We start from the raw sequence: 10,874 nt of genomic DNA on the forward strand, positions 1-10,874 counted from the left end.
GCAGTGATGCATGGGTCTCACACACACAGACACACACACGCACACACACACACACACTCACACAGACACACTCACACACACACAGACACTGACAGTTGCTCTGCCACAGCATTAAAAGGACAAAGAGCAGGAGCAATATCAAAGGACACTGTGATTCACAGTAAAACAACTGATAGTTCTTCTTAAGCAAGCTAATCCACTTTAAAACCGTCTAAACTTTCTTTCTCTCTCTCTCTTTCTCTCTTTGCTGATCCTCTTTGCTCTAACAGCAATCCATCCATTACTCTCATTTGCTCTCTCTTTCTCTCTCCCTCTTTCTCACACAAGCACACACCTTCGTTAAGCAGAAAAACTGAAGTGAACAGTGAGCAGCTGAGTCTAATTCCTCTCAAGCCTTTGTGTGTGTTCTCTCAGTCCCTTTCCCAGGACCTCTGCCAAGCACAGAGAAAGCGCTCAGAGAGAGAGGGAGGAGAGAGAGGGAGGAGTGTGGAGAGGAGGGTAGGGGCCGGACATGCAGTATGCATGAGGAGTTCTGCCAGTGACTGAGAGAAACGAGAGAGGACAAGAATAAGGGAGGGGGGAGAGGAGAGGAGAGGGAAGGAGGGAGGGAGGGAATGAGCATAGTATCGATTCACTGGCTGTAGCTAGTGGTCTTGTGTGTGTGTGTGTGTGTGTGTGTGTGTGTGTATTTGTTGAGTGTGCATAGCATACGATAGGTGCCTAGTTATTGCGGCACAGTGGACACCTTTGCCAGACGCATTTCTGTTAGAGCACAGAGGACCAGCAAGAAGGGAGAGAGAGAGAGAATGAGAGAGAGAGGGAGAGAGTAAGAGGAGGTGGTCTCAAGTAAATAGAAACGGGAAGCAACACATTTTTTTTTTATCTGGAAGACAGCGTGATCAAAGAGTCTCCTAACGGCCACCTCTGCCCTGCCATGCCTTCTTGATGACCCTCACTGAACACAACAATGTTAAAGTTGTCCTCTGATCTTCTCTGAATCTGTCAAAAACTGCACTAGTTTGACCTCCACCATGCAGAATATTCCAGAAGAATGGAGGGAGAGGGAAACTGAGAGGGGAGTGAAAGATGCACAGCCCTGGGAAGGGAAATCCTTGTTCCAGGAGAAAGGAGGTTTAAGGGGCATGGGGAACGATGTCAGCCCAGGAAAGGTTCAAGGAAAGCAGTCAGCGGTAGAACAGGAGAGCCTGATGATGGAGCTGACAAGGCTGGTGCAGAAAACAGTGAAGGAGAGCAGCTGGTGGGAAAGGAGAGGAATAGACTGCACCATTCTGGCTGCTGCCTTTCTCACACTACCTGCCGGTAAGAGTAAGACACACACACACACACACACACAAACACACACACAGAATCAGATACTGTTTGGGGTTTGGCAGGACATGGGACAGAGGTCTAGGACAGAGACTGCTGCCTGTGTACATCTTAATAACAGAAGCATGTGTTACTGTGACCTACTGAAGAACTGTGCACTCTTATCAGATAACTTATCTTGAATTAGCAGACTGTCCTTTGCCCAAGAGATATTTTTGTGCTTGACCAGCATTATTTGACAAACCTCACATGTTTCATGATCTCAATCATGATCTTCCTTTGCTCAAGGTTAAGTAGATAATTTATGAAATCTTAGACACCGTCTTACTTTGCCTTGTCCAGGCTATATTTCTCCAGTAGAATTTTCTTGTAAACATTCACCATAGGATGTTTGACTGCACAGAGCTCCTCAAAAAGTTTTCCTTCCTCTGATTTCGCTGGGTTGCCCTGCTTATCAGATGTATACAGTGGGCTAACCGCTGGGTAGTGTATAGTATGTTCGGTTGTCATGTTTCCATATTTACCAGGTGTATAAAGGTCACAATCCAGCGCAACTGCTTTATGTGTGCAGTGCAGACTCATCTAGGTCATTCGGATGACTTACTTAATGTCAATGTCAGTTACTTAGCGTGATTGTAACAAACAGGTGTCAATGCTTTGGTCAAACCAAATCGCTCTCAAAGAAACAGCTTGACATTTCTGATATCTAAACAATATTGCTTTCAGTCATTGCACTTTTATACCTGTCTGTTGACGTCATGCTCAACTCCTATTTGGATCAATTTGGTCAGAATTTTTGCAAGCTTTCGGCATGAGTTTAATTAATAAGTTTCTGTGTTTCTTTTTCGTCAAACATTTGATTAGGGTCAGATCATGTATCTGAGTTCATCTCTTAAGAGAGTGAAGAAACAGCTCAGAAATTGCGAAAAATATGTTCATTATTACCACGCCAATCATCACCACCACGTGTACCATCAGCACGCAACTATACAGCTGACTTTTTCATGTCAACTAATTCTCTCTAAATAACTTTGCCACAAAAAACTCACATAACCCCTCACAAATGTTGTCATAGCAACGAGATCGCAGGCTGAGAGCTCCTGCGAGGAGAATGAGAGCTCTCCTCCAGCGTGCTCCATTTGTTGTTCAGATCCAGTTTCTATGCTCCACCTGAGCCCTTGAGATGTCTTTCAAGGGTGAAACCAACACCTTCGCTCTCCAGGAGGTGAATAGCCCTGATTACTCAATGTCTTTCATGTAGGGTCTTGTGGGGTTGCTGGCTAAGGTTAAGGCTACTAAAATGGACTAGGAAACAAAGGACAGCATGTCTGTAGTTCTTCTTAAAGGGCGACATTAGTGCCGATAATAAAATAATTCATCGTGGTATGCGATTCCTTTCTGCAAAAGGAGAATGTTGCTGTTTGAGAATGAAGAATGAAGTACACATCAGTGTGTGAGTACACACTCATATCAAAAACACTGCCTTTTATCACCTCCATAATATTGCTAAAATTAGGCCCTTTCGAAGTGTGCAGAAACCATTGTTCATGCATTCGTCACGTCTTGCCTCGATTACTGCAATGTTCTTTACTCTGGTCTGCCTGCCTCTAGTACCAATAGTCTTCAGCAGGTCCAGAACACTGATGCTAGAATTCTGACCAGAACGAAGAAGTTTGATCACATTACCGCTGTCCTGGCTTCCTTTCATTGGCTCCCAATTCATGCAAGGGCAGATTTTAAGGTCCTCTTATTAACATATAAAATTTTACATGGGCTTGCGCCTTCCTACCTGTCTGACTTAATTACACCCTGCATTCTCAAGATTCTGGACTATTAGTTCCAAGAGTTAAAAAGAAATCCGCTGGCAACCGAGCCTTTTCCTACTGCTCTCCCTTCCTCTGGAATGCTTTACCCACAGAAGTTAGGGAGGCAAACTCTCTCCATACCTTTCAAACAAGACTAAACACATCTATTTTCTCAAACATATGGATAATATCATTTTTATTTGACTTTGTTATAGACATGTAAAGCTCTTTGAGACTATAAATAGTGATATTGGGCTCTAAATAAAATTATTATTATTATTATTATTACTATTATTATTATTACATGCTGTAAAGCTGTAAGCTTAGGATAGTTACATGAAGCAGGCATTTACTGAGGCAAAGGGACAGCCCAGATCAGTTGAAATGGCACTGGTCTGACTGATAAAAGGATTTCTTCATATAAATGAAGTCTTCAGCCAAAGGGACTGGAACAAAATGTGCTGATATACTTTCAAATGGCAAGACCTTTGATTTGAAATGATGTCAAAGGCACATCATGTTCTCCAGTTTTAGATAATGTGATAACTCTCTCTTTGTAGCTTTTTTGCTGCTCAGTTAAGATAGCTCTCTCTCTCTCTCTCTCTCTCTCTGTAGCTTTTTTGCTGCTCAGTTTGAACCAGATCCTGCCGTTTGCTTTGGGGATGTTACTCATGGGGGTTGCCCATGCTATCATCACTGTCAAAGGCACACACCTGGCCAGCCATGGAGCACTCAGCGAATCCCAGGCCTGGGGAGAGTTCTGGGCCATATTCTTCATTGAGGTGAGAAAATGAAGGAGGGAGAAACAAATCGAGGAGAACCCAAACTCTCCTTTAAGGTGTTAGCCTCCCAGTCAACAGTACACTGTGACATTAAACCTTGCTCTCATACACTGGTCATACAACAGTTAAGGTTTAATATTAAATGATATGCTTATGGTATGAATAAATCATCTCCAATGGGCAAAAGTGTAGACTGGTTTTTCACCAAAGGAGCAAGCAGCCATTGAGTACATAGAGTGTAAGAGGATTATAAATAAAGCAATACCACAAATCAATTCCAAATCCACAAGAAAAAATCTACAAATCTATATCTATGATATAGTTGCCAAATGCTTTGTTTATGTCACCGAGAGCAGCTCCCTGTTTTTGTGTTCCGCATAACCTGTCGTAACCCTACAAATGGTAAAATAGTAACTCATGGTTTGGCTAAACTTGAAGGTCATTGAATCAGACCAGTCAGATAGGTCTGAATGGATACTCCTTGGTAAGATGGGTTTTTTTTTCTTCTTGAACTGTTAGATAACAGATGGAAGCACACCATAAACACGTTAATATTTGAAATAGCAAGTGTTTCATTCCGTTTATTTAGAGCAGTGGTTCTCAATTCCAGTCCTGGGGGGCCACTGTCCTGCACGTCTTTGTTTTAACTCTTCATTATCACAGTTAATCGAGCTAATTAAGGGCTTGATAATGAATTGATCAGTGGAATCAGGTATGTCAGTCCTGAGTTCAGGAGAGTTAAAACAAAGAAGTGCAGGACAGAGGCCCCCCAGGACTGGAGTTGAGAACCACTGATTTGGAGTGTATAAATTCACACACAAAACCAGCCCATGAGCTGTAGAATTCCTCCAATTCTATTTCTAGTTATTTTAGGAATAGACCCTCATGCCAAACTGAATCAAATGCCTTATCAAAAAGCACAAAGCAGGTAAAAACGTTTGTTATTTTGTGCCTTACATGTTTTTCAATTATTGTGTGGAGTGTAGATGAGATGAGTTTTGGTAGGGATCTAATTTGACTTTTCTGTACGATCTTGTGGTCTCAGAGACCACAGATTTGTAATCTACTGTTGGTAAAAGAACAAAAAAATTTCCCCAGGTTGTTGTTGTTGACAGATATGCCTCTGTAGTCGTTGGGCTCAAATTTATCTCCTTGTTTAAAGACTGGTGTGAGTCGGAAGGAGAGGTATCCCACACTTAAAACAAGGTTCAGCCATTTGAATTTTGCTGTCTTGAATCTGAAATACACTTAACTATTTCATTTAATATTCGATCAATACCACAGGACTTGTTGGGTTTCAAAGCCAGCAGTTTGTCTGTTAGCCCTTTTGTGTTGATGGTGAGACCAGTGGGACCTTGATTGTCTTTGATTTTTTTCTTCCAGGATTTGTAATTTTGTTTTGATTCTCATTCAGCAAAATTCACTTCAGTTTTTTTTTTGTTTGTTTTAGATAAAGGCTTTCAAAGTTCATCCAGTATATGTTTTCATTTTGAAGAGCCAGTTCTTCCTAGTGTAATTTCTAGAGTGTGCACCAGTCGCTTCAGAGGTGGTTTTTATTTATGGACTTCTCCATTACATTGAGCAGGTGACCAGTATATTGTTCTTTCTTTGTCTTCTTTTCTTTGAGTTTGTTTTTACTCTTTGTGAGCTTTATAGCACTGAAGGCACAAATGGCGATTGTCAGGCTCCCTGTGGTTTTGATTTGAGTCTGTAGATTTTTCCGTTCAAAGTCGAACCACTTTTCTCTGCCTTGACTCCTGTCCTTTCATTTAAATGAGCACAAATAAATACACTTCCCTTTGCCTGGAAATGGCCGAAATCATCCTGTAGGACAGAGTATCTTTCTTCATTATAGTAATAAGGGAATTCTGCAGGGAGAATATACTGTATGTTGCACTTAAGCATTTTGTTTTGCCCTGTTAAGACAGCCTCTTTTTTTATTTTCAGCCAAATGTAATGTCTTGGTTGTTAGAATGTCTTGGTACGGGGGTGTTCAGCCAGGAAGACGTTCGGCTTTAGGGCAGAGTCTCCAGACTCACTGGCCTGGATCCTCTTGTCTCGTTGAAAATTAGATCGAGGCACCAAAGTGGAGATGTTTATTCTGGAGTTGTGGAAGTTGGAGCAGACGCTCTCTATCGCTTCCATGAGTGTCCTCCTGGGCTCAACCCTCGGCTCTTACATAAGGATGGGCAGCTGCGTCTCTTTGTTTAGTGCTACTGACTCTTTTCTGTAGTCAACTTTCTTCTCTCTTTTGTTGTTCCGCTGAGCAGGGTTCCACCTCCATGAGTATATCCTTCATGGCAGGTTCTTTCTGGCCGTTTTCTGTCTTATATCATATAAAGCACATTTCACATAACCTGGGCGTATGGAAACTGTAAGACTGGCATGTAAGCCCCTCACAGACGTAATGTGCAGTCTGGTTATCTTGGGCAGATATGCTGTTTTATGGGGGGAATTAGCAGGACGATGAGTTTGTTTATTTGTTTCTTTTCTATGTATCTGTTGTTTTAATGTGTATCATGTCCTTTCTGTAATATGCCTGTAAACCTCTGACTGGGAGAAGGTGCCTTGAAAATCACTGGGTTATCACTCACTCTGCTTCTCCATTTGTCTGTTGTGTTAAACTTGTAAAGAGTGTAAGAGTTTCATTTCAGTGTTCAAGTAAAATGGCTAATACAGGTCAGGTTGTGTTTTATTTTGCACAATATCACAGCCTGCTGCTTGAGTTGAAACAAACATTGCATACGTATATGCAGTATAAAGTTTGTTTTAAAATGCCAGAGTAAAGTGTGTGTGTGTGTGTGTGTGTGTATGTGTGTGTGTGTGTGTGTGTGTGTGTGTGTACACGCATGTGTTTTCTCTCAGGTGTGTGGTTCGTTCACAGCAAGGGCTGGCGTTCAAGCCCATATAAAGATGCACCATGCTCACACTAATGTGATCGGTCTGGGGGATTCCAGCACGTGGAAAATCCCGTTCCTGCCTCGTAGCGTGTACCTGTTCATCGCCCCACTCGCCGTGCCCATCATCACCCCACTGGTGGCCCTGGGTAAGACACTTCAGAGTCAGAGAAGTTTAAGGTGAAACTGTGGAACATTAACGTAGTTATGAATTAAGAGAACAATTACTCTATTCAATCTTAGTTGTACATAGTATACAGACAATACACAGAAAATGAGTGCATGATCTATTATCATGTGTGTTTGCTGCTATCTGAACCGACCACATGGGTTTAAATGACCCACCAAATGATCTCTCTCTCTCTCTCTCTCATTCATGTTGGTGCACTGTCTCAGGCCAGCTGAAGGGCCAGTCTTTGGCCCAGGTTATTCGGACCATGTTCCTGGTGATACTGGGGCTGTACTCTCAGTACTGGCTGCTGATACATGTGTCTGGTTTCCAGTCGGCCCACGCCGCCCTGCTGTGCATGCTAGTCTGCAGAGCCATGTTCTCTTTGCCCTACATTCACGTCAACATCTTCCAGGTGAGAGACAGGGCTCGCTATACGTTTGGTATTTCTTTTTAAGCCTTTTTTAAAGATGTGGGAAACGTAGACAGGTATATTGCACACACACACACACACACACACACACACTCACACACGCACATATGCCTCCCAAACCATACAGAAATACTCATGCATTTCAACCCTTTACCTAGGGTACAATCAGTGGGCGATTTATCTGGGGCAGGGGGATGAGGGGGGATGCCATCCCCTTTGTTAGCAAAATGACCAAAATGCATCCCCCTTGTTTACCTTCCATCACCCTATACACTCTATAGAGTAGTGTCAGTGACCATTGGGCCATCCCCCTGTTGGCCATTGCCCCCCCACCCCCACCCCCCGTTAAAAAATAACAAATCACCTACTGGCTACAATACTTATGGATACAACACAAATTAGGTAAAATAATGTTTTTGTGAATGTTGTACATCCTTCTGAAGTGTTTGTACAATTTATCTGTATGTGTGTGTGCGCACACACACACACACATCTCTCTTATCAAGCCCTACATGATTTCTGGGGTTTGCTTGTGTAACAGCATTATTTGACCCTCTGAACTGCTGATCTGTGCAGTATCTTGGCTTCGGGGTCACTCCAGGCATGCCCCCCCCCCCCCCCCCCCCCCCCCCATGGCCTTTCATCACAAATCTCTCCCCACTTTCCCACAATGCATTACTGTTCTCCCAAAGCAGTTCACAAAGTTCATTGAGTGAACAGGGGGCACAGAAAAGAACAATTCATGCATGAATTTCCCAGACGGAGACTTAAGACTGGAAACTATTGTGCATTGTTCAGGTCCTTTAAAGCATTCTTGCTTTTTGGGCTCTAGTGTAGAGGCTTGATCTGGAGCCCTGTGGAGACCAGGAACAGTGGGCTCCTTACTACATCAAAGCCTACATCAAAAACCCATCAGATTTCTCCTGTGTTTAACACTGACTCTGTTTATAATTTGTCTGCGTGTTTGCACGTCTATGCTTGTTTCCACTGATTGCATGTGCATATGTGTGTGTGTGTGTGTGTTTGCATGTATTTCTGTGCCTTTTTCTGTGATTTGTGTGTGTGTGTGTGTGTTTGTTTCCATTGTTTGTAAGTGTGTGTGTGTGTGTGTCTGTGTCTGTGTGGTGCTGTTGCTTTGTTACTGTATATGTGCTTCTGCATATTTGTGTGTGATATGTCTTTGTGCATGTGTGTGTGTGTGTGTGTGTGTTTGTTTGCACTTTGTCTTTGTGTGTGTGTGTCTTATCGGCAGGTATGTGACCCTAACCAGTCTCGCCTGGCTGGGGTCTGTCCCCTGCAGGAACACGGTGTTAAGCGTGATAACCTGCTGCGGTAGCTGGATCTGTTTCCAGCTCTCTCTGCTTACTGTGCTCCCCTCGACACATACTGCTGTCTAAACACACTCAATAAACAAACACCTGTCTGTCTCTCTGCCTGCTTCTCTGTGTGTCTGCCCATTAGTTTGTCTGTCTATCTGCGTCTCTGCCTGTCAGTAACAAATAAAGGAGTCTGCTACTAGGGCTCTGAATACAGTCCTGGGCAGTAAATATGGGACAGATAAATATGTCAATGAAAATAGCACTGTTTTCATGACTTAATTTACTATGGATTTTCATCTGTGTGTCAAATATCTGAAACAAGTTATGCTAATGTGATCAGTATTGGATTTCATTGTCAGGATATTTTCATCAAAAGACTTAGCCAACAGCCTAATCAGATAACAGTGTTAAAGTGAGCCCTGTGTGTCCAATCACGTCTCTCCTCATTAGCTCAACTATTCTATGGCTTTGTTGTGAATGATAGAAAATATGTTATTTCCACAGTCCCTCACATAATAAATTCTTAACTTACCACCTACAATTTTCAAGAGTTTGTCCGTAACGGAGAGATGAATTTGTTGATTTGAATTTTGTTGATTTGATGGAAACAGGATAAAAAAGGTCTGTACTTTATGAAAGGCTGCAGTAATAGGAGTATCATGCAGTGCTTTAAAGCCACAGGCAAATTTCCAACAGCTGTCCAAATTTTTCAAAAATGACAAAACACAGGTTTTAAAGGTTTTCATATGTGAACTCTAATTACTGAAACCTTTTCTGGGGTAATCTACTTGTGATGTTACCAAAGTCTAAAACTTTAACCCAGTTCTCCTGACCCCACAGCACATTGGCTTGCCCATGTTCTCTCCAACCCGCCGGCCCAAACGGATCTACCAGATGACCCACGGTGTCCTGAACCTGCCGCGGAACCCTCTGCTGGACTGGACGTTTGGTCACTCACTCATCAACTGCCATGTGGAGCACCATCTCTTCCCTTTCCTGTCAGACAACATGTGTCTAAAGGTAATGGAGAAGACTGGCATTTCCATCACCCACAAACATGGTTATTAAACAACCAAATTCCCACTGAAATGCAGCAACTAAATGATGATGTTTAGCTTTCTGTTTATTTATTTATTTTTTAAAAAGGTACTTGATTCATACATTTGTTTGATTCTATACCGAGCTGACATTTGGTGTATGTTGGAAAACAAGGGTTTTCATTTAGAATGTATAGTCTGACATGTGCAGACATGAGAAATGTCTATTACACAGGAATCCAAAACCCTTTTAAAGCAGTGATGATGTCCTGCAACAGCACTCTCTCTTTTAAAAGTTGGGTTTTACATTTGTTTAAATGCAATGAAATCCATTTTTGTTTGTCAGTGATTTTTGTATTTATGTGGTCTTTATACTTCCATTAGCAACTTCTCCAATTTAACAATAAATCTGTTAACATTCCTGGTTTGCTTCCACCCCTTTCTCTGCCTCTTTTAAATGGATGCTTCTCTTCTCTTCTCTTCTCTTCTCTTCTCTTCTCTCTGTCTCCAGGTGAAGCCCATCGTGTCCAGGTATCTGAAGGAGAAAAAGCTCCCATACCAGGAGGACAGCTACCTCTCCCGTCTGCGCCTTTTCTTCCATAAATACCAGGAGCTCATGGTCTATGCTCCTCCCATCACTGAACTGGTGGGGGTGCAGTGACAAAATGAGAAGATAAACAAATAGAGGAACAGATACTTGGACACAAACACAGTGGCTGCCTACCAGCCAGAATATGATCAAACAAACACTGCTGTTTGTGTGTTGTGTCTGACTGAACAGTGAACTATTGCAGCTTTTTCTCGCAAGAATCTCACAGCTTTCAGGTTCTGTGATCTGAATACGACAAAATAAAGATTGCTTGATGATTTAAGGTAAAAAGGCAGTAGAATGAACAGAGATGATTCTGCAGTCTGGTAGAGTATAATCAAATCACGGCTGCTAATTCTATGCAAGACAATCTATGTGACTAACAGATCTTAAATCAGTAGTGTGATATGTGACAGATTACACAAGAGCACAGACTATCATTAAAAGTGTTAATATATATTCATAACAGCTTAACATAAATTTAAGCTTTATTGTTTTAAGATAAATGGCTCTC

At 42.2% G+C, this 10,874-nt stretch overlaps 1 protein-coding gene across 1 annotated transcript; it reads left to right on the plus strand.

Moving 5' to 3' along the window:
• The first annotated feature begins 1,142 nt into the window (after positions 1-1,142).
• On the plus strand, positions 1,143-10,432 carry fads6 (fatty acid desaturase 6). The gene is made up of 6 exons (XM_030774856.1): positions 1,143-1,320; positions 3,750-3,916; positions 6,782-6,962; positions 7,210-7,397; positions 9,575-9,754; positions 10,283-10,432. The coding sequence occupies exons 1-6, from the start codon at positions 1,143-1,145 to the stop codon at positions 10,430-10,432; spliced, it is 1,044 nt and encodes a 347-aa protein (XP_030630716.1).
• Positions 10,433-10,874: the final 442 nt, after the last annotated feature.

This window comes from Chanos chanos, chromosome 5 (assembly GCF_902362185.1).
Source record: "Chanos chanos chromosome 5, fChaCha1.1, whole genome shotgun sequence".
Lineage (NCBI taxonomy): Eukaryota > Metazoa > Chordata > Actinopteri > Gonorynchiformes > Chanidae > Chanos > Chanos chanos.

Excerpts from the sequence above, each read along its gene's own strand:
- fads6 (XM_030774856.1), top strand. The coding sequence starts at position 1,143 with ATGGGGAACGATGTCAGCCCAGGAAAGGTTCAAGGAAAGCAGTCAGCG. Across the intron at positions 3,917-6,781 it reads GGGCCATATTCTTCATTGAG|GTGTGTGGTTCGTTCACAGC; the intron begins GTGAGAAAATGA and ends GTTTTCTCTCAG. Across the intron at positions 7,398-9,574 it reads TTCACGTCAACATCTTCCAG|CACATTGGCTTGCCCATGTT; the intron begins GTGAGAGACAGG and ends CTGACCCCACAG.